The sequence below is a fragment of the Uloborus diversus genome, chromosome 4, assembly GCF_026930045.1.
Source record: "Uloborus diversus isolate 005 chromosome 4, Udiv.v.3.1, whole genome shotgun sequence".
NCBI lineage: Eukaryota > Metazoa > Arthropoda > Arachnida > Araneae > Uloboridae > Uloborus > Uloborus diversus.
This window is the reverse complement of record NC_072734.1, coordinates 86,838,069-86,863,128: the sequence shown is the minus strand read 5'-3', so window position 1 is coordinate 86,863,128 and position 25,060 is coordinate 86,838,069. Positions and strand designations below refer to the sequence as shown.

Here is a 25,060-nt window from a genome sequence, read left to right as displayed (position 1 = left end):
TTAATTCATTTACATTCCTTTATTTAGTAATTCACATATTTATTAATTCATTCACTTAATTTTCTTTTTCATTCACGCTTTCTAACTCATTTATTTTTCTTGATGTATTAATATATTTATTTATTTAATTTTTCGTTTTTTGTTTTATTATATTTTCGTTCATTCTTTCAACCCTTTATTTACTGATTTATTTTAATCATGGCACAGAATTCAGTTGTGTTACGAGTTGGATGGTGTTCTGCCCATGTTTATGTTTCAAAGTACCTGCTTTAGAGCCGTGTCCAAGGGGAGGGTTTTAGGGGTTAAACCTCTCGAACTGGGGCAAAAATAATAACCAAACGAAGAAAATGTAATTTGACTTTTGTTAATTAATATTAAATTAGTAAAGTAAAGAGTTAATTTTAGTCTGAAAGTTCGTGTGCAGCGCTGCGTCTCATAGAAAAAAAAGGAAAAAACCTTTACTCTGAAGTTTTTCCGCAGTTTACGACTGTTAGAGCTTTATCAACGGGAATAATATTTCGGAAAAACTATGCTGCCGTGCTAAGCGCAAAAGTCGTATCTGCATCTAAGTTCAAGATGAGAAATCGCCCTTTAAAGTTGTGTGCCTCCACGTATTTGACACAGATGCAACTTTTTCAGATTTGTTTTAAACAATTCGCAATCACAAATAACCATAAAACATTGTAGTTAGCTAAAATATGTGACAAAGAATCACTTGGCGAGCGTAACTCAATTTTGATAAAAAGTGCAGATACGACTTTTGTGCTTCGCACGCCGCACGGCAGCATGGTTGAAGAAGTATAATAGCTCAATGATTTGTCAATGCCAAGTCTTACTTAACTGCGTTAATATTACTTAAAGCGGTTGTGATGGATTTGGCATATGTTCTGCTATGAAGATGCATTTGTGATTATGTTTGGTACTGTAATTTACATCTGCAATATGCTCTTTCTTGTTTAGTTTATTAAACATTATTTCAGAACATAAAACCTGACATACATGCTGCATTATAAAAGAATTTGTGGACAGTTTTTAATAGTAATTACAATATACCACATAGTAAACAGATTTGATTAAAAAGAAACGAACAAGGTTTTCCAAAGAAGCAAATAAGGTTTGATTAAAAAGAAGCTGTAAAATGAAGATAAAATTTGACCATGGAGAGTTGGCGGATGGCCTCGAAGCCGAAGCATCATTTGTAGCATTTGTAAGAATCAGCTATAAAGCGCCGAGTAGTAAGAGGCTGTTCCTATCTATTACAAAAAACAATGAGAACAACCCATTTCAAATGGTGTTTCCCCTTCAAGGTCATCCGCCATCTCTCCGTGGTCATGCTTTATATTGCGGTCACTTATGTAGCTTGAATTATTCTTGGGAGGTAGGATGGAGGCACAGCAATCCTTACAGGTATAGAAATGCCATACTGGGATCAGAAATTTTACGCAAGACAAAAGTTTGTGAGGGATTGAACTCATCCCCCCCCCCCCCTCCCTTGGTTAAAGATTTGGAATTTTTAAAACCCCTCCCTTTATGAAAATCTAGACACGGGCCTGACCTGCGTTTAACAAACATTCAACCATAACTAACATAATAATGAAAATAAAGGCAGGTACGCCCACTTTTGGACCACTCTGCACAATTACTTCCAATAGTTTCTTTTGTTCCAACCTCGCGTCTGAACAGCCACTATTGTCTGTTAAATTCAAAGACAGTCATGCATAAACACGTGAGCGGACTGGGTTTACTAAGAGGGGCTCAACATTGACTCACAGCGGGAGCGCAAATGATTCGACGGCGCAAAAAAAAGAATAATAACAATAATAAATAAAAAAAGAAGGCTCATAGAATCGAGAACGAAAAAAAACTCCGAATTATCACAAATTTGATTGCGAAAAAGAAAAAAAAAACGGAAGTGCACTGGTTCGAGGGCGAGAAAGAAAAAAAATGGAACATAAAAAATAAAGATCAAAATAAAAACATGAAAATAAAATAAAATTAAATAATTAACAAAAAATAAGAAATAATGCCGCACAAGTTCGAAGGCACAAAGGCGCACAGGCGCGCGCAGCGAACCGCGGGCCGTCCGCCCCTGCCCCTTACCTAAACGCATTTAGAAAACATTAATTTTTTTTCAGTAAAATTCAATTTGAGAAGTTTTTGAACGATTGCTATTCTCAACAATTCTCGCTACTTGAGACGTTATCTTCTTCTCTCGTTCAATTTAGCATGCAATTTATCAAGTTTATGTTTCAGAGTAGTAAAGTTGGCGGAAAACCAATTAGTAAAAAAATATTTCAACCTCTCCTATTGATATGTTAAGTTTCAGTTCATTTAGTTGGGCATTGTTCATTTTTTGAAAAAAAATGTAAAAAAATACATTTTCCTTAAAAAAAAATTTTTATCAACGCAAAGAAAAAAAAGTATGAACCGCCAAATTTTATGACTAGTGCCGCCATCTGTGTTTAGTGCTCTATACTACTAAAAATTAGTTTCAATACTCACCACTAGATGGCGACAAATGTGCAGTAGAACTGCTGACTTCGTCGCTCGCGTCTCGGATGGTTTCGCTTTCCCTATCGCTGCTCTCGTCGTTCTGGAAAAGACTGCTCTTCGCTAACACGGTGGTTGTACTTCCGAGTGAAAAATCGAGCATCGTTTTCGAACTCTCCAGAGGGCTTTTTCGCTCCAAGTCGTCAGCAATAGCAGTTTCCGATTCCTCTTTATCAGGATTTACTGGTTTTTGTGGGGGCGGTTCGGGGTTGGGTTCTTTTTCATGTCCCGGGTCAGCTAATCGACACGTGACTTTCAGTTCCACTTCTCTGTTCACGTCTTTCGTAACTGTACAAACAATATCTCTCCCTAGAAAAAAAATTAATAAAAACTATTGTTAGACCTGATTCGCACTTCAAATTTTTAATTTGATCCTGCTATATCAAATAGCAGGGGTCCCAAAGTTTCCAATTCGCGGCACCCTTTAAAGAATCATGTATGCATATTGAAGCCGTGGATACTCCCCCCCCCCCCCCTTGAGAACACCTGAAATGGAACACTTGCCAAAGGTCAAACTTTAATATTTTAATTAATTAATAAAACACAAACTCGCAATGTTTTTTTCCCCTCAGAAAGTGTAATTCTCACCACTTCTTTAAATGCAAAGAAACAATGTTGACTATTTCGTCAAAAAGATTTCTAAACAGTATCTCCCGTTTAGTACTACACAGTTATTCTTAAAAATAACTTATACAAACACAATAATGTTGCCTTTTTGTAAACAATAACCAAAGTAAGAACTTATAAATTGAATAACAAAACAAATTTTCTGTTTAATAGTATTTTAAAAATAAAGCTGTCTTATATTGTAGTTACGGTGTCATGCGAGATTCAAGATATTGCAATTCAAAGGTAAAAAAACGAGTTTCGATTTCAATAAATTGGAAACACACTAATACACTTATAAAAAAAAATCTCTTTTATTCTCAGAAATTAAAAATAGTTTAATAATTTATTACTTTCAAACTGCCATTTTGATATAAATACGAATCTAGGAATAAGTCTGTTAAAGTTCAATTTTATAAACTTTAGCTTTTCTTTCATCGATGCAGTCTAAGTAGTTCTTAAATAACAGGGAAAATTTAATAATAACACGACCTCTAGAAGAAGAGCAGCAGCAAAAAACGCACATTAGCACAAAAACATTTAAACGAAAATACTTAGTTACAGAAACTCTTAGTTTTTTAATGTTTGCAATGATAATATTTCTGCTTAAAAATAATAATTCTGATTTAAATCTTTGCTTCTCAATCAACATCTAAATATTATTCAATCAATGCCTATCTTTTTCTTTTTATAAATCAATCCTTAAGCATTTAATTCGGATAGTTCTTCAAATGTTCAATATTTTAATGTTTCGATTGAGACGCAACATGTTTCTTTTTTATTATTATTATTAACTAGCGGTAACCGCACGGCTTTACTCGTAGTAGAAAATTCAAAGATCATTTGGTTCTCCTGCATCTTTAAAAATAATGAATGATGAATTTATCGCCAATATGATATGTTAATTTGCTCGCCCATGTTACGGTTCCACATTATGATAATTTGGTAATTTACTCTTCTACTTTATGATAATTTTCTTGGTAAAATGTTCTTAAAATTGGAATAGAAAAAGAACAAAATCGAACTTTCGAAAAATCTCTTCGAGGTTCACACCCCCATGCTACAAACTAATTCTGTACCAAATTTCGTGAAAATCGGTCTTCCGGTTTAGGCACTATGCGCATCACAGAGAGACATCCCGATAGAGATCCGGGCAGATATCCAGACAAACTTTGAGCTTTATTATTAGTAAAGAATACGCCATCCCTTTATGCATATTCAACAATGTTAAATTTAACAAATTATGGGATGACGTATGTGAAAATTTTCAAACAACCCACGTGGGTAAGCATTCACTTTTGGTATATACAAAGAAAAAAAATTTGTGTTCAATATAGAATAAATATAAAAGTATAAATAAATATAAATATATAAATAAAAATATTTACATAAATGTGATGCAAAAACTAAATAAACAAAACCTAACCTGGGAGAAGGCAACGCAGTACCTAATCACAGCATTACAACGTTACCAGGTTAGGTTTGCCCTAGCTATAATCTCCAAATTAGTTAAATAAAGTCATACAGATGTTTTATTTATTTATTTATTTTTATCGATGCATAAAAGCTTTTTCAGCGTAAGCACACTTTTTGATTTAGATAACTGTTTCTCTGCAAAAACAAAATAAAAAAAACTAAAAACTGCTTTTCTCCTATTTGTTATAAACTTACAATATACGTGTGACTGTAAGTAGTTTTGCGTGTATTGTAAAAAAAAAAACAGATATCCTCCTCCTTTTTTTTTCCCACTTTACTTGCAAATAACAAGTTTGAAAGACAAATTGAGCATTTTTCTGTTTGATAGTGCATGGGGGCCAAAACAGATAAATATTTTTTTATTATGAAGCTAAGGTTAACTATTCTCAATTATTTTTAAAACAATAAAAAAAGATGAGCATACTTTTCGTTCCAAGAGTTTATTTTTTAATGTACATCTCTTAATTAGTGCATGTATTTATTCTTGAAAAATATTAAGCTGCAGTTCAATAATACTAAATCATAAATTAATATTATTTTTCTAAGCTGTGTAATGAATACAAGTATATATATATATATATATATATATATATATATATATATATATATATATATATATATATATATATACTTTTTTTAAGAACTGTAAAAAATCGTACCTTTATGAAATGCATGCGCGAAAATCAATGTATCTGCAAATTTACAAAACACAAACATTACAGTTCAACACTCCGATATTTTTTTCCCCCAAAACAAACAAATCGAAGATCCGGGAGAAAAATTCGATCACACTCTCACTTAGATGATGCAGCACAAACGCAGAAATTTCACAGAATGGATAACTATATTATGCAACCAAAATTATCTAACGCCAAGCGAGATAACAATACAACTTCCTTTTTTCTTCTGAAAAAGAGTTCCTTATCTTATCACACACCAGTACTCCAGATGCCCGCTTATCGGTGGTGCGTTTTCTTCTGAGATAAGACTTCCCTCCACCATAAATGTTCTCTTTCTTCACGTGATAAGCACGAGGAAAGCAAAGATGCTTTTATTCGCTCAGATTTTATCTAAGTAGTGGAATAGATGCCATTTTGTACAAAAGTGCTACAAACTAGGTTTTCCGAAGCTTTGAATTATGGGTCTTTATCAGAATCTCTAAATTTATAACTCTTAAGTAGGTCGCCTAATATCTGATATTCAATCTGAACAGCTTATATATTGTTTATTTAATAGTGAAAGTATGGATTGTGTAAAAGCACATGAAGGGGCAGGGGGTAGGGGTGGGAGGATCTTGAGAAAAGCTGTTTTGAATGATGCTCAGCGAACTGTAAAAATTTTGATAATTTCTTTTAAATTGTTTCTATCCATCGAATCTAATTTTTGAAAACCTTTATCAACTCAATGTATTTACCCCTTTTCAATAATTCCTTAAAAGTTTTTTTTTTTTTTTTTTTCATTCTAATTCTCGATTGGAATTATATTTGGGTTGCAAAATCGTTATAAAGTATCAAATCTAAAGCATGCAAAACGAAAGGTAATCGGCCGTCGGCCATCGACAGTCTTTGAAATCGGCATCGACACATCGGCCAAAAATTGCCATCTGTGCTATACTACTTAAGTTCATTTGCTTATGTGTTTCTTCCCGGAAAAACGTGATTTTTAATGAAAAATCTGCTTGAGTTCATCTTTGAAAAATTTGCTTGAGTTTAGCCTTGAAAAAGAAATGATTGAAACGAACAAACTGTAGACGATTTGTAGCCATGCAACAAAAATTTGCTTCCCTGTATATTAGAAACAACGAGCTAGACTTATTTTCGTCGTCATGGTAAGCTAAAAAAATCAAAGGTACGTCAACTTTGATCAAGTCAGAATAATAAGCAATTCGTGATTGCTCAAAAAAAAAAAAAAATTCATTGATTTAAATTTTGACATCTTGAAATCAAATTTTGTTTTTCGCAATCACGTGTGCGTGTGTGTGTGTGTGTGTGTGTGTGTGTGTGTGTGTGTGTGTGCGTGTGTGTGTGTGTGTGTGAGTGTGTAGGCGTGTGTGTTTGTGTCTGTTTGCAGGCATGAGTTTGTGGATGTGTGTGTAGGTGTGAGTGTGCGTGTAGGTGTGTATGTGTGTGTAGGTGTGAGTGTGCGTGTAGGTGTGTAGGTGTGCGTGTATGCGTGTGTGTAGGATATGGATGCAACCTGGAGACGGTTTTCGCTAGAGGAGCAGCATCGTAAGGCTGTCGACGGTGGTGCTGCAGAGGGAGGCGAGGGAAAATAAAATCATAGGAATTCAAAAAAGTCATGAGAACTATAAGCAATGTGATTGCTCAAAAAAAAAAAAAGAAGGCTTTTCTTCTGTAACAGGAAATGATCATTAAAATTTATAAGTATTTTTGGTAAGATATATTTCGGTTTAAAGTATTGTTAATAGTTTTATTTTGAGAAGCTATTTTCAACTCAGGTATTTTAAAATAACGAATCATTTTTTCACAGAATCGCGTTTAACTGCTGACTTTAAATCTTGAAAATTTCTTCAAAACCGAAAAGAATTAAAAGGTAATTTGAAATTTAAAAAAAAATGTAGTAAATGCTTAAAGATTGTTAAAGGCTATTTCAACTGAAACAACTGAGAAAGTTTTGTTTGTTAAATTAATTTTTATCCAACTTAGCAAAATTAATGTTTTAACTTATTCCATTTTGATATATAATTTCTAAGCAGCAAAGAACTCGTTGAAACGTTTTGTGAGATTTTTCTTTTCTCTTACCTGAGATGCGAAGGCAAATGTTAGCATCGGTGGGTAGGGTTGCCGTTCTCATCAGCTTTAACCAATTGCCTTCATTCTCAAGCATCACGTGAACTGGAGAGCCACCCTCAGAGCGGTTCACCTAGAAGAGAATAGAAGGTTTTAACAAGTGTCCACAGATGGCAGCACTAAACTTTCAATAATAATAAAGTGGATAAAATGAATCCTCAAACAAAAATTAAAGGAAGCAGTAAAAAAGGAAGTTATAAAAGAGCAGAAAAAAAAGGGGAAGGGGAATTATTTTCTGGAGCCTTTTTCAAAAATCAGGCACTAAAATACATCAAGTATTGATGAGTTAAATGCCACAAACATAAAAAATTTCTTTTGTTTCTAAGAAATTTTGATTCCGAAAACGAAATGTGTATATGTAAATTTAGGAAAGATAAAAATTAATTTTAATTTCTCAGAGTGAAAACTGTTCGTGAAACTTAGCTACTAAAATCAGGTCATAATGAAACTTCATTTTTTTAAAACAGACAAAAAAGGGTAGTAATTTACCCAGCTGGGCAAGTAACTGTTGTTCTGTTGACGTACGATGAAATGTTTTCTAAAATACGGTAAAGTAAAATTATGTTGAATATTAATAAATCCGTAAACGTTTGTTAAAATTTAACTTCTCTTACCTAATGAATCTTTACATTTAAAATTAAACGGCTGTTTTCCCATAAGAATTAGAATTGTAAAAAAATATATATTTGTTCAATTTTTTAATGCAGAAGACACTTAATCTCTTTAATTCAGGGCCTGATTACTGAACAGGCCAACTAGGCCGTGGCCTAGGGTCCCCATTTTTTAAGAGCCCCCAAATGGCTAATTTTTTTTTAACCAATAGCTAAAACGTTTTGCCAATGGTTAAAATTAAAAGGGGTTGACTACACAGGGGGCCCGAAAAAGCACTTGGCCTAGGGCCCCCTAGTATCTTAATCGGGTAATGCTTTATTTAGTCAATAAGTCCCAAGATGAGCGACTGGAATCATGTCAATTTCAATTTTTAAATTTGATAGTGGATAGTGCCATCTAGAATATAACTCACAAACTACACTAAGCAGATCGCCAACTAAATAAATACCTAAAATTTTACTTATTCGATTTTTTTTTACCCCTCAGAAGTCTACCTGATTCTTTTCTTGAACTTTTGTGCACTTTTTACGTTCTTAATTTATTGAGTCGGGGCTCAGCTGCTCCACTCCCCCCCCCGGCCCCTAATTAATGTATTTACATGCAACTGGCCGCGTTTTCTTCTGCTTTCAGTATAATTTGCACTTTTTGCCCCCACCCCACCCCAAGAAAATTTCAAAATGACGGTTTTGCATTTTTCATTTTTGATTGCTTTTCATCAGGGTTCCCATTTGATGAGGAAAAACGACAGCGTTCATGTCGCATGATTATGCAGTAAGTTAGAGTTCTCTTGAGTATTCATTTGGCTTCGAATACTCTCGGAAAACCAAATTCCTATACTTCGTTTCACAGTAAGTTGGCACTGAAGGGAAAGCTAGGCGAGCCGAATTGCAGCCGTTGTCAAGGAAACGAGGTTACTCTGCGTGGGGCGCGTGCCAGTCAGCGGCGCGACTTGCCGAATTTGGCGAGGGAAAAATAAAATATAAAATACCAAGAACGAAACAACTATCCTTGAAGTTTTCAAAGAAATTACATTTGTCTCAAATATATTTCATCATATTTTTATCACAAATGCAAGGCTGTGCATGGGATTTCATTTTACAGCGGCGGAGAGCTATCGGTCACAAAGTAATTAACAAATAATTCTGAATGATTAAAAAATTAGCAGGAAAACAAATAAAAAGTAATAATTAAAAGAAGAGAATATGCTCTGAAAGACGCATACTCTGTCTCTGGTGATTTCTTCGTTCGCTGATAAAAAGCATGTGCCCTCTCGTCAAAATACGGACCATCCAGTATGTATATATCATCTATTTCAAAAGGAAAAATAAGACGACCGAAGTTGATATATGTAAGGAGAACGTTAGCACACAGCTGTGAACATTTATCCATAGTAATAATGGGTACCAAAGGCATAGAAAAGAACCGCGTTCTTTTCAGAAGTATAACAAATGAAAAACTATCATGCATGTTCTCCAAAGCGCATCTTCGTTTTTCTATTGCAGATCCTCAGAATTCGTTAAAGGCTGTTCATCAACAAGCCTTTAGCGAAAAAAAAAATGTTAATTTTCAGTCCTTGCCTGCAATTTTATTAGTTTGTTAAGAAGTGGATCTTTTACCTTGCCTCTGACATGGAAATGGTATTCCATATGTGCCTCCTCTTATCCATATCTTATGTATATATAAATTTATAGCTTCTTTACAACTTGTGCTTTCAGAAAAAATGACTAAATTAAACTGAAATTGCCATTTAAAAATAAAACTTAGCTTTCGGGGCAAAATTGATTGCATATTTGAAATAATCTGCAACCTTTGTTACCCCCCATATTCTTTACCTCTGTTTTGAATAACTTCTCTTTAATTTTTCACATGCTCTCGACTTGCTCTCTGGAGTTGAGAAATGCATCCTAAGTTCGTTTAAATCTTTGCAACAAAAAAGGAACTCTTAATGTTTGTAGATTATTTTCCATAATCCCTCTGATTTAAAAATCCGACTGTGCCAATGCCAACCATTTCTTCGGAATTCGGAAAAGGTGCCATTGTGTCTTTTTATACATATGTATATAAATCAAAGAAGTACCTTTGTGCAGAAAAGTAAAAGAAAATGTTGCAATGATAATTCGTTACAGACACCTGTTTTGAGGTTTCAAGGATCCCATTTTTCATCGAGAAAAAAAAAAAGATCGTGTTCACTTTTCTGCATTAAAACTGGGTGTTCCTTGAAACCCCGAAACACCTGTCTGCAATTCTCGGCAAATTTGTGTAACTCAGCGTTGTTTTATTATCTAAAATAACATACTTCAACTCTGTACTCGCGTTTTCCTTTTATACTCTAGTAATAACGGTGAAGATCCAAGATTAAATAACCAGTTTTCGAAAAAAAAAAAAAGATTGCCCTTTCTAAAAAAATTTATTCAAATAAAAAAATTTAGAAACTTCATGGGAACAATTAGCTATTACTGCATTTCGGAGCTCAGAGAAGATATTAATTTTGAATTTTTCAAAAAAAAAAAAAAAAAGGTCGATTTTAAGCTCAACTTATTTATGAAAAAAGTTAAAAATAATAAACGAAAATGCATCGAGGTTTGTGCAAATAGAAAAGTTATGGCTCTCCATTTTGCGTGACTGTGAAAGTATATGATTAACCCCGAAACTCAGTTTATTAAATATTATTTTACTAACCCTTAGCGTAGTTAATGTAGCCTACTTTATAGGTATATTTTGGGAGTGAGTAAATTTACTTAATATAAAAAATTAATTTAAGGCAGGGGTTCTAAACCTGGGGAGGGTGGGGCGAATTAATTTCGTATTTCAAGGGAGATGTGTATGTTTCAAATTTAAAGTGAAAAAGTAAAACTTCTTCATCCAGCAGTTCATCGGTGTAAATTTGTAATAGTGAATCTGTACATACGTGTGTAAGAGCATTATATTTTTTTCCTCCATAAACTTTTCAAACGATCCAAAAAAGAAAAGAAGAAAAAAACGACTTTTGCCGTAGCAAGGATTTGTACACAACAAGTATTCGTTACATTCAAACAAAATTCGGGTTTCTTTCATTTTTTCACAATAATTTTCTTGAAGTTTGGGCTCATTATGTAAGAAACGAAAGCTATTTAAAACTACCAAGTAAAATAAATCTCGAATTCAAAGAAAAAAAATCCCATTGTATTTGTAATTGCAGCAAGTAAATAATTGAAAATTAATATTTTCATTTCATTTTTTATTTCTTACTCACGAAAACTGTTTTTAAAAAATGTATTCAATTGCTTGGAAATAACGATGGAAAGCATAAATGAGAAAAAAGACCAGGCAGAAATGCTTTGACCACAATAAGGAGAGTTCTTTCAAGAGTCATAATGACAATCAGATGTTTTTCTTTGGGCGATGCGAAGTGGGGAGAAACGAGTTCTGGGGGGGTTTGCCGTTCCACAGGAAGCCCGCCAAGGTTAACCTTGAAAACTCAAGTCTTCGCCAAGACAAAGTCGAGTTACGGCGCTTTGATTTTCCTTTCGTAATCAAATTCTTATAAATTAAGTATATTTAACACACAACAACTTCAACTATATGTCTCAACCACATACATTCTCTATTTTTTTCACATCATTTGGGAATTTACACCCGTTTAAACCTCCAAATTTACTAGAACTACTTCTCATCGCGGAGTAACACATCTCGTACCTTTCCCTTCAGTGCCAACTTAGATTGGAATATACTATAGGCCAGTTTCACATCGAAGAGCAGTCCATGTGTCTCCATCTATTGGGGAAACTGGGCGTCAAAATTAGCGTGGTAATGACTGTCCGCAGACAGAGATGCCACATTAAATAATGGATGCCACCGCTTGGGGGAATGTTTCAATACCCCATTCTGAACAAAAATATTTTACATTTCTTATTTAAATTTTAGAATTATATTTTATTTTTTAATGTTTACTTTTTCTTAATGAAATCATTATCCAAATCAGTAACTTTGTAATTTCTGAAGTTTTACCTTAAGATAAGTCTGTCCGTCCAGCGGAATCGGGTCTTCGCCACCGCGCGACCTCAGGGTTGCTCGGTAGGTGCCGAGCACAGTTCCCGCCCTGAGCTTCTCGCGGGCGAGCACGAGCTTCTCCCCTCCGAATTCCTTTAGGTACAGACGATTCGGGGACGGAAAGGCGGACACAGGGGGTGATGAGGGTGCTAACTCTGCCGAATCGAGATCTGAGGGATCACCTGCAAGGGAAAAAAACGATAAATATGATGAAGAATAACGATATTTTTTTTAATGGAGTGTACACTATGGGTTGTTTCCTTCGCGCAAAAGTACTGCTTTAGCCACTAAAATTGATAGAATAAGCAAAAAAAAAAAAAAAAAAAAAAACATGAAGCCAAAATACTTTCATTTTCTCCAAATTTAATTTTTCCTTTTTTTTTTTAATGTCATTTTTGTAAGACAAGATGTTTCATCGTGTGACGTCACAAGTGATCTTGGATCGGAGCGTGCGGTTTACTGCAAGCAATTATTAGCGGGACGAGAATTGAGGCCGTGAGAAGCAATGGGATGCAAGTGGACATTTTCAAGTTTTGAGAAAAAACGCGTTGCAAAATAAGATCCTGGGTAGGATTTCATTGATTTTTTTCCTTCTAAATCATGCTGTACAGCAGTACCTACCAGGGCTGCACGTACTATCTCTTGCCCCAAGACAGAGTAGAGATTCCCTGACTATTTGCACTGGTTATCTCCAAATTTTTAATTTTGCCACTTACATCCCTTTGCTTATCACTGCTTCAATTGTTTGTAAAATAAAATATTCATTTGAAGAAGTTTGACAATTCCAGAAACTTTGTTTTGGTATCCCTAGCTACTTGTTCACTTGTGACGTCAGTAGCGAAAATGAAAACGGCGACTGAATATATTTTAAGAATTTTTTTTCTTTTAAGAGAGAAAATAAGTCAAAATTCAGACAAAAAGTAACTCACCTCATGTTTTCGCGACCATACGCTTTCAGAAAAAAAATATTTTTTTTAAAATGAGACACAACCGCATTAAATTTGTCTTAGTTTTGTCTGTGCGTTCATTACGTTGATTTTCTCATTTATTATTTGAGAAAACCTTTTTAAAATCCGGAATAAAAATCGGCTAGCGAAGCAAACCAAAAAAAAATAACAGAAAGGTATAGCGAAGCTGCGTTTTTGCTGCGTTGATGCTGCGTTTTTGAGTACAAATCTTATTTAATCCGTTGAGCAGTTTAAAAACACGTTTTAAAAAGGCAGCAGTAAAAAAAAAAAAAAAAAAAAACAGAATGCGTAAAAAAAAATAACACTCTGATGAAAGATTTATTTTACTCACTCACAGGTACAGATTGTAGTCAGGGCTGCTCGCCAAGGGGGGAGGGATCATGGCGCAGACTGTGCCAATGAAATTTTTAGGATGGTGTTTCAAAGGGGCTTCTCCTGATTTGGGTGGTTTGGTAGTATTTCGGAAGGGGGGGGGAGGGAACCCTTGCTCTTGGGTGAGTGGGCATCCCTGTTATAATAACGTGTTTTATACTTAATTTTTCATTTGAATTAACGTTATGTATGTAAAAGGGGAAAAAAGGCATTCAACAAATAAATTAATCGATTAATGTGAAAAACATTTCTTAGTGATATACGTAATTATCTCACAGTTTGTTACTAAAGACTAAATATTGTTTTATACTGTGGCACTCAACGACACCCTCCCCCTCCCCCAACACACTGACACACATCTATGTATATATATATATATATATATATATATATATATATATATATATAGAGAGAGAGAGAGAGAGAGAGAGAGAGAGATGATTAATCCATTCGTTTCACGACAATCGATAAGCCGTGTTCGAGTACAAAAGTGGATTTAACCCATTATGCAATGTAAGAACACTTTTTAAAAAATGCAAAAGAACGAAAGAACTACAAATACTGTAAGAAAAAAAAAAGAAAAAACAACATTCTCATTCCACAAAACAATCAGTTGATATGCGTATCTAGAATGAAAATCAGCAAGCCAAGCAAACAGCAAAAAAATAAACAAAAAGATATTGCTCAATATTGAAGCAGCATCTGAGGAACAACGAATCGGGTTGTGGTTCCTCGCATTAAACAGGATTTCAATGTTACATTCATATCAGGTAAGATTTATTCCAGAAAACGCTTATCATTCAAATGGATTTCACCTATCAGATTATTTATTAGCCATTGCCACTGCTTTTAAGGATTCGCTTGATAAGGAACCTGTTTCCCATATCGACAAGAAGGGCAAAGATTAGATCTGAATGGAAAACCAAGAGATGGTTTATTTTCCTTTTATTACAAATGGCATTTGAAGAAGGAAGCTGGGGGATTTTTAATCTTTCTCTTGTTTGTTCAGAAAGAAATCTATATGAAATTTTTATTGTGATTGAAATTTGCATATTTTAGATAAAAGTTTCCTTGATCCTTGGCTAAGGTTGCAGATGTTTGACTAATGACAAAGCAGTTGTTTGAATTTTAATAGGAAGCACTTCGTGCTTGTTTTAGCAAACTAAAACAAAGACGAATTTATATTTCTATTCAAAAGCATTTCCTTCCTCGAAACTACTCATTAAGTAAATCAATTCTATGAATGTCACTATTGAAAATCTAGTTAAGCTTTGATTATCTTTCTCACTTTCCCTTCTCTGCCCTCACCAGTTCCCTTACCAATTCGAAGACATTTTTTTGAAAAATAACCGGAACATTTTTTAAATGTTATTTTTTAACTACATATGTTTTAAAACAATGAAAAAATTCTAAAAACAAGCTTTTAAAATATTATTTTTTAAAAAAAAATACAAATTTGAAGAAAAATAGCAAAAAAAAACGTGTCTTACTTTAACAGCTATGAACAAAATTTGGTTCTAATCACACACAAACCCTTGTAGTAATACATTTGTACGACATTAATGTGTGTTTTGCTCTAAAAGTTTTATTATTTTTAAAAAAAAGTTCTGAAATATAGCCGAACAAAGTTCCTATACTGGTATTTTTTCGTAAAGAAACGCCTTTGTTTAAACTTATCCGCATGAAAATGTTACTTAAGAATGAAATTCTGCTTAGCTTTTAGAGGAAAACATCATGCATATTACAGAGAACTATCTCAGAAAATTTCACATCAATGCACAAATAACTTTTTGAGATATCATTGTAACAGTAGACAGCTTTCTTCAAAAATATCGTTCTTCAGAAAACGTGTTTAAATGCAACTTCCGGTCTGGAGTTCAGCGTACGGCTTTGTAATATTACAGCTGTAACTCCAGTTGTAATTCACGTAGAGTAAAAACTATGACAGTTTTCGGAAAGCTAATGAACCAGACTACAAAATGAAATCATAAAAACAATTACGAATATTTCATCATAAATGTCGATTTTAACGCAGTCGGATACCTTAACGACATTCAGTTCATAAAAGAATGCTTAATCGGTTATGTTTCAGATTGCTTTAGTTGGATAATATCTCGCGTCATGCACTTCAAAAACGATTCAGAAACGTTCCTAGAAAATAATGGGCAGCTGATGTGCCCAATTTCCGCCGGTAAAATACCTTACAAAAACCAGGAATGTTTTCCGCTAAAATTCAGTAACCTTCCTGAAATTATCCCGGAAGCTTTCTGAAAAGTTCAGAAATCATCCTGTTTTGATCCAGTCGTGTCTCTGTAACTTTAGTGAGGTACAGTATAATGCCTCGAAACCTTCCTGATTTATTAAGAAAGTTCCATAAGCAGTATTGCAAACACGACCATAGCTAAGTCAGAATTGCAAGCAAGCATCGAGAATTTTACTCGCCTGCAATTCTTAGAAAGCAACGTAGTCCATACTTTTTCGCTCCCTTTGGGAGCTTAAACAGCAAGGACATGCCTTAATCGAACTGAAGCCGATAGATACACTTTATGAATACGCTCAGTTAATCTTTAAACTGGGAGCTAAAAATATTTTTCGCAACAGTGTGAAGTCTGTATTTGTGCAAGTTGTAGCACTTCAGGAAACTTTTCGACAATGATACTTGATTTTTCCAAGAAGTGTATAAAAACCATAAAAATCTACGATACGTTGCACGAAAATACTCAGTAACGTTTCGGAATTTTTTTACAGTGTGTATGCAGATATTGAGATATTCACGACCATTTCCTCAGAGCTCCCTACATTCCTCTCCACCCCTCTTTTTTTTTTTTTTTTTTTTTTCATAAACTAAACTATATTTGAGTTTAACAACAGTTGTAAAATGCTTTCGTAAACGAAAGTAGTTTCTGTTACCATTCACAAACGAAGCAGTGAGAATCAAAGGGGAGCCGAAATTATGAAACTGGAGATAATCAGTACAACTGGCAAGAGAACCTCTCCTCTGTTTTAAGTCAAGAGATGGTATTAGTAGCTCTGGTGGGTGCTGCAGCATACATACAGCATGATTTAGAAAAAAATTCAATGAAAGCATACATAGGAGCTGTATTTTAACTCGCGTTTTACTCGAAACTTTAAAAGGCCACTCTTACATCAGTTTACTTCCCATTGCCTTAAATGTTTGTTTGATGAAAGTTTCTCTCATTTAATGTGGAGTAAAATTCTATAAGTAATTAATAAGTAAGAAAAATAATAAATGGTACAAACAAATAGAAATTTCGCAAAATGAAATAACATATACAATATGTATATAAACGTTCGTAAACCAGCCTAAATTTCATAAAATTTACCCCTGTAGCCTTCCAAACATTTTTTGAATTTGTGCATTATCTTACTAAACAAAATTTTAACATTCCTTAGAAGTTTATTTTTTAACGTTTATTCAGTATAATTTCTACATATAACTTTTGTAGATGTTTTTAATTCTTCCCCCCGAATTTCAAATAAATGCTTTTCGCTGCTACTTTATTTCATTGTTTACATATTGCTGCTCTAGGTCCATACTGAGACATGTTTTAAAAACTTTTTTTTTGTACGTTCTATATAAATCGAATAGTTCATGCTTTATCTATATAGAAATTTATATAGATGCTTATTTTTATAAAGAAACATATTCAACTCGAGTTTGTTGACTCTCCAATTTCTTTTTCTTGGGCACATTTCTTTGACTACAGCGTGAGCAAAAAATGTTTAAATGCTTTTTTCTTGAAACAGAAGTTATTAACGTGTCACATTGTTGAACTAAAGCATCAATCTATTCATAAAAAACAGGAGAAATCAGCTAAAAATATAACAGTTACCAAAAAAAAGTGACTAAATAAAAATTATTTAATCCGTAACAATTTTTTTTTTAAATTCAAAAACAGTAAACTAAAACTTATATGTTATCTACTACAAAATGTTTCTACTCATTTTCAAAAATGAAACTTTCAGCATCTGGAACCCGTTCTCAACTCTACTCTGCTCAAAGCTCCCGCCGCGTCTACTTCTCCCTCCCCTTGAATGATGATGCGTTTTTCGCAGTTAATATCAGTGGAAGAAAAATTTTATGATGCATCACTTGCTTCTGATTGCGAATTCGTATTTGAATCGCAAATAATTTAAAATAAATTTTGATATTTTACACAGAGAATACTAGGTTTCGTTATATTCTACTTGAACAAGTAGTGTTAGAAAAAATATATCTATTACCAAACATATTTAACCATAGCATTGGTATAAATTTGTTATACATAGTAGGATTTGTATATAATAACGAAGTTGCCTTTTTATATTGAAACTGCCTCCTCCAAAATTTATTTAGAACTGTACCTTGAACCTGCAACGCTCATGACTAGGCTCTGAGAAAATTCTGCTTCCAGGTCACCCGGGTGATAAAAACAAATATCTGGGCGACTTAATTCTTCCTGAGGAAGAATTTTTCAGAAGCCATTTTGCACTGAATTTTGATAATTCTAAGGAATAATTGTTCTTGTCTCCTATGTGTCTACAATTTTTGTCGGTCTCCGTTCATGACAAAGACCTATCACCAATGTGTTCTCTCTCTCTTTTTTTTTTTTTTTTTTTTTGAGCAATCACGATTGCTTATTGTTCTCACTTGACTGTTTTTGGCGTCCTATGATTTTATTTTCCCCCCGCCTCCCTCTGCAGCACCGCCGTCGACCGGCCTCAAGATGCTGCTCCTCTAGCGAAAACCTTCTCCAGATTGCGTCCATATCCTACACACACACACGCATACATACACACCTACACGCACACACACACATACAGACACTCATGCCTGCACACAGACACAAACACAGACGCATGCCCACACGCTCATGCCTGCACACAGACACATACACACACGCATACATATACACACACACACATACCCACACACTCATGCCTGGACATAAACAGAGACGCCTACATACACACACACACGCTCGTGATTGCGAAAAACATAATTTGAATTTAAGACGTTAATTTTTTTTTTTTTTTTTTTTTTTTTTTGTTTATTAACGATTGCTTATTGTTTTCACTTGACCGTTGAAGGGCGTCATAGCCTTTTTGAGGTCCATCGGCTTCCACACGCTTGTGCTCCTCTTGGGCTGTGGCGACGCGAACTTCTCCGGCTCCTTGTCTATGTTCTCCAGAATCGACATTATTTGCACCCTATCCTCTCCACCATACACATACACAATCCGCTTTAAACAAAAACATTATCCAGCATACAACATCAAGCATCCAGCCCCTGGCGTTCATTTGAATCTTGACGTCTTGAATTCAAACTATGCTTTTCGCCATAATTATTGCCACAGGAGCCATTTGTAGAAACAAAGAAACCCAGCGACTAGGTTCCTATCGCAATTCGTGATTGCGAAAAACAATTTGCATTCAAGACATCACAATTCAAAGGAATGCCATTACCTGGTAGCTGGAGGTCGGGTTCTGGAGGAATTTTTTCCCCTCTGGTTTAAGACAAAAATAAAACAAATCTTACTATTCCATTCACTGAAAATGTCGGCAGCACTCCATCACAGAGAGTAGCACCACATCCACAAAATCAATGCAACAAAAACATCGGAATCTACACATTCCAACCGCAGGGATACGTCCTGGCCTCAGCGCGTGCTGTACTCAATCTGTGGATTGCGTGGCTAGCGGCTGCTATTCGCACCCTGAACCCCGTTATCTCGCATTTCGGATGGATCTTAGCGCATTTGCGCGAAATACTATATCAACGAATTGCAGCCATCTTTGTCCAAGCTAAGAATCACTGTATCCACACTATGCTACAGAATTGGTGCCCAAAAACGTGCGGCCCGATGGCCATATAAGGCCCATGAAGCTTATCCATGCGGCCCGGTGTTACATTCAATGTTACGAATCGAAAACTACGTTCTAGGAAGTTGCAAGGCAACCGATCATCCTCATTAAGTTATATGAAGAATTGTTGCAAATTTAGAGCCAGTTATCAGAAATAGGTACCAATAAAACAGATGAAAACTTCATACAAATAAAATACGCATAGAGTAATGGTAGCAACAGTTCATGGCTTGAAGTGTTCTTCCTTTTTACGTGTTTTCCCTCGTTATCTATGAAAACATTTGATATTTAAATTTTATACGTATTCTGACTCACGAGGGGCGGCCCTCGATTAAAAAAAAAAAAAAAGAAAAGAAAAAGATAGGGCACCACTGTGCTACAGTAACTTCGTTGATGTAACCAAGCACGGCTCCAGGGATGGGTAACGGAATACCATGACACCTACTCCCCCCTCGCGCTCCCCCCCCCCCCGCAAAGTCACGAAACATAGCCTAAAACAGCGTTTTTTAGAAATTACACAGAGTCCTAGACCGTCCTATTTGTGCCCGTATTCATGCCTTTCTTTCTATTTTTGTAGTTATATTTAAGAATGATCCCTCGAAAATCGAAAGCTACGTCGGCCTGTAGTGCAGTCGAACGTCGAAATATTGGCATCAAAAATTGAAGTAGAAGAGAACTTCAAGGGGACAGCTTTCTAATATTACCCCCCCCCCCCCTCCCCCTTCCCTTTTCCACTAGCAGTCACATTGAATTCCAGAACCTGAGTTGCATACGGGGTAGTATAGTCTCAACATTTCACTCTTTGCCCTCTTGAAATACATCCACAATATCTTTTAAATTGTTTAATGTTTTGCTGACGAAATCTCTTCCTTGTTGGTAACTTTCTGTGGTATAACTCCAAGATATGAGTAATAATTCTGAACATAAAATATTGCTATCTCATTATATCTCTATCTGTCTATAAGGTATAAAAACGTGTTTTATTCGGAATCTCAAACGCTGGAAGACATTCGATGGGATTATCTGCTAAATGTTATTTTGGGTAGGTAGGGGGTGCGTCATTGTTCTTTAGCGGTTGGACACCCTTCTCTTTACGAAAAAACGGCATCAGCTTGTGAAAATGCCCATAACATATTTCGGTTCACGAAGTAAGAAAGCACCAATAAACAGTGTCGGATCTGGAAGGGAGCGAGCCCAAGTCCTTGCCCTGAGCGGCAACTTCTAGGGGAAAATATTATTTCTGTGAGGGTTTTTCTTTTTTTTTTTTTTTTTCGTTCAACTCAATGTGGGAAGATTGGAATGAGCAGCTCAAAAAATCGTATTTGCCCCAACTGGAAAAAATAGTTGATCCGGCACTGCCAATAAAAAGTAGAATAAAAAAGTTTCAGTCGGATTGATACATTTTTCTGAAATTTTCAAAAACTGATGTGGACAAACATGGTGGATGTCAATATATCACAATTTATAATCTCATACTGATAAGACAAGAAAAGAGATTTATTTTTGGGCCATCCTATCGTCATGTGTTAACTTCGTGGCCAATAACTCCTCTTTGGCATTATTACGCGCACTTTGGCCCATAAATAGGGATAAAGTCCTTTTTTTCTTTTGAAATGGTTTTTTCTCCAATGTTATTATTGGCAGTGTGTATTTTTAATGCACTTTTATCTGCCTGAACTTCGGAATGAAGCGATAAAACATCTCTTTTCACAGTGTCTGCCTGATAAAAGATGATGATGCGTTACGTAAGGTGCGTGTTACGTTCATTAAAACGTGATGACAAAATTAAAAACTTTAAATTCAATGATTTCACTGTTGCCCCAGTTCGTGGTAATAATTTTTGGAAGAATATCGACTTCACGCGAACTGACAAGAATAAGGGCATCAAATTTCAAGTTCTATTTTTATAACGAGATTGACTTCACCAGGGGTGCCCCCCTCTAAGGGCAAAGGAGCACCCCGCCCCCCGCCCCCCCCCTTAATATCACGGAGACCATTCCAAATGCAAAAGCCCCCTCCCAAAAAGATGAGAAAAATACCCCTCAAAACACCCCCTTTCTAAAAATTTCAATGGCACAGTTTGCGCCATGACCCCTCTATTTGGGCACCCCTGACTTTACAAAAGCTGAAAGAAACGAAGACGTTGATTCTGAAGAAGAGAGGAATGTATAAATATTGAAACGTACGACTTCATGCAAGTTGGCAACAATCAAGTCGATGTATATCTATAATTGGGGGAAACCTAACCTGGCCGCACTGTGAACAGTACGTAAATCCTATTCACAGTATTAATACGCTGCCAGGTTAGGACTGCTTCAACTATAGTTTTAATTCTTGCATTGACAGGTTCTTTTCTACATTTGAGGTTAAAACTAACCTGGTAGTGTCGCAATGCTGTGACTAGGATCTGCGTAGCTTTCTCAATGCTGCCTGGTTAGGTTTGCCCCAACTATAAAAGGAACATAAACTTTCTAGTGATTTAGTGATAATTTCAAACCGAAACATTTGCAAAATAATCTTAAGTTTTGAAAATCAAAAAACTGCTGTTGGAACATTTTGTAAGATGTTCAATTGGAGTAGGGGATATTGAAGACCTCAAACCAATGAACCGATCAATAAAGCTATCACCATTGATTTATTTGTGTAATAATCGTAGAACTTCCATTTCTAATTAATCCATAATATCCAAGGCAGTGTGTCGAGATGGTTTACAAAATAGCATTAAAACTCTGCGCAATTCTTCCTTCATCTTACGAGTAACTCAAGCGTGTGATATGATGGAGGATGAGAAAGGGTTCAATGGTGCTGGAACTAAAAAATGATAATCAATTCGCAATCCTTTCAGCAGACAACTACTGTACTTCTCTTTAACAATACTTTATATTCATATTTTTTTTTCCATTTGAATTATTTTACAAACAATCGGACTTCTCTAAAAACTTTGTTTGTCTCAATCACAATTTTCTTTTTTTTTTTAAGAGTCCCGAGTTTAAAAGTCTACAGAACACAATACCGTATATAAAGGGTGTTTTTTTTAGAGGTATAGAATTTTGGGTTCAAATAAAACACCCTTAAATGATGTAAATTGCCATAAATTTGGCTTTATTCACAGATGATTCTTTGCCATTTTTATTTAAATGTGATTTCTGGTATATGGCCACTTCGGCCGGCTTGGAGAAAGTCTAATCGGGAAGTCCAATTTTCTATCACTTTTTGCAGCAATAGGGGCCGCATGTGAATGATATATGGCGAATGTTCTCGTCCAAAGCGTCAATCGTCTGTGGCTTATCGGTGTAGACCTGAGACTTCACACAGTCCCACAAAAAATGTCCAACGTAGTTAAATCGCATGATTTTGCCGGTCAATTCACGGGTTTCATTAAGCGAAATTATTCACCGAAAGTTTCTTTCAATAAATCAATTGTGACACGCGCTGTGTGGCATGTTGCACCGCCCTGTTGTCTATTCATGATGAAACGGCAACAAAGCAAGTGACAACTATCAAAATGGCCCACAGATCAAAGTGTTCCCGACTCAAAGTTCTATACGTCTAAAAAAAAAAAAAAACCTTTTAGAAGGGAGCAAGCCGAGTCTCTTGTCCCAAACGGCAACTTCTGGTGAGGTAAATTTACCCCCCCCCCCCCCTTTTTTTCGTTTTAACTCGAATGGAAAATATTGAAAAAAAAGAAAGGTTGATGAGAGCTGCAGTTTCATGTTTTTTCCCCAGCTCAGAAAAAACATAGATCCGGCACTGGCATCACACCACACGAGTTTTTTGAGCTTCTCCAACGCAAATTTAGGTTTGCCTTGGACACGAACTGGTTACTATTGCAGGAATTCTAATCGTCTTACGCAGTTTGAACTCCCTTGCGCCCTTCTTCCTTCGTTGCATATAGAAGCATTCGTATTAAAAAAACGGAAAAAAATATTTGAAGCGACTTTTGTCATACAATGCATTGAAACATGCTACTCGATCACAATATTGTGTTTATTTGAAGAAAAAGAAAATATATTTCTTATAAAATATTCATTGTTTTTCTCTTCTATACACTTATCTCAATTAAATAATTGCTCATCTAGGATGTATTGCTGCGTGCTTGCGTTTTGCGATAATCATATTTACTGTTTCTAGGAAAAGCGACTTTATTTTTCAGAGCATCCTGGTTCTACTACCACAGATTAAGTAGTGGTTGAAATTTTGTTAGTGTGTTTGTGTAGTATGCATCTGTTACAATGTATTCGTGAAAATTATCGAAAAAAATATAAACGGTAATGCTGCGAATGATGCTTATTACGGGTTAGAGCTGCCTCCTGAAAACTGAAGAATTCGTTGGCTTGCTTGAGAGGTAACTTCATTACCCTGCATCAAAAATGTATACATATACTTTTAGGCAGAGAATGATAACCATACTAGTATGGGTCGGCAAAATCTAACAGCGGAAGGAATAAGTTAAAAATATACCTGTGTGGAAAAGTAAATTCTGAAGTAACAACGTGAAAAAAGCACAAATTGCAGATTACTGCAGGCATGTGTTTCGGCGTTACAAGGAACACCTTTTTCAATGCAAAAGAAATGAGCTTATGGATGAAAAAACATCTGACAAAAGCCAAGAGCCAGAAAAGCAGGCGGCTTAAAAACTAAAAATAGTGGATTTACAACACAACCAAGGAAAAAATTATAAACCAACAAAGAACCAATAGGAATGCAAACAATGGACAAGAGCTTTCTCACTGGTACAACCACGAGAGAAAAATAGAATTCGATTGGACAAATATTGACTTTTCTTGCGGTTTTTTTTTTTTTTTCGTTTTAGCTCTGTGGTTGGTTTAATCTTCGTCTAATCGAATTCTATCTTTCTCTTGTGATTGCACCTGTGAGTCCATTGTTTACATTCCTATTGGTTCTCTATTGGTTTATATTTTCTCATTGGTTGTTTGGTAAATATTCACTGTTTTTAATTTTTAAGCCGTCTACTTTTCTGGCTCTTGGCTTTTGACAGATGTCTTTTCATCCATAAGCTCATTTCTTTTGCATTGAAAAATGCGTTCCATGTAATGCCGAAACACGTGTCTGTCGCAATCATGCAATTTGTGCTATTTGACGTTGTTATATCTTACTTTTCTTTAAAGTAAGAAATTTTCGATAATGTATTTCTCAAAAGATTTTCGTGAGAAGTTTTCCTTCGTTGTTTCTTAATAGAGATTTTGAGACTTCGTGCCCGTTTTATAATGATACTAGCAAAAATACCCGGCGTTGCCTGGGTTAGCAATAATTATGAGAAACAATCATCACTTGCATTTGTTTTCTGTTTTAAGTGAAAGAACTTAAAACACACCTTTTTGACGTGATTTAAAATCTAGCTACTTCTTTACTCATCAAGACTAAAGTAGCAGTAAGTAAAAAGAGCAAAATAGTATTCATTTAGAAACGAAAACACGAAATTTAAACGTATACAAATTTGACGAATTTCCGAAATATGAAATTAAACTTCGCATGTTTAAAAAGATTTATCAGTTAATACTTTTTTTTTTAATTTGGAGTCTTATCTTTTCTGTGTGTCTATTGAAGAACGAACTGTTTAAAAAAATGTAGCCGCGCGCCCGTTATCCCTTTAAACTTGCTTTAGTTATTTTGGAAAATTTCAATTATTGTGGGTTCTTGGTGCGATTTAAAATGTTACCGAATTTGCGGGAAGCGTTTTGGGATACCTTGGATAATGCTCCCCCTCCTTACTTTGTGAAACGGTATGTTACTAATTTTTGTTAAAGAGAT

General features: G+C 35.0%; 1 protein-coding gene across 1 annotated transcript in view; it reads right to left on the bottom strand.

Annotated features, from left to right (window-relative positions):
* The window catches only part of LOC129220691 (zinc finger protein ush-like), a 101,770-nt gene that overhangs the window by 8,010 nt on the left and 68,700 nt on the right, over positions 1-25,060 (bottom strand). Inside the window, exons 2-4 of the mRNA XM_054855120.1 lie at positions 12,042-12,265; positions 7,395-7,515; positions 2,503-2,859 (exon numbers count right to left, since the gene is read on the bottom strand). Coding sequence (XP_054711095.1) covers positions 2,503-2,859; positions 7,395-7,515; positions 12,042-12,265 — 702 coding nt within the window. The remainder of the gene's footprint in view (positions 1-2,502; positions 2,860-7,394; positions 7,516-12,041; positions 12,266-25,060) is intronic.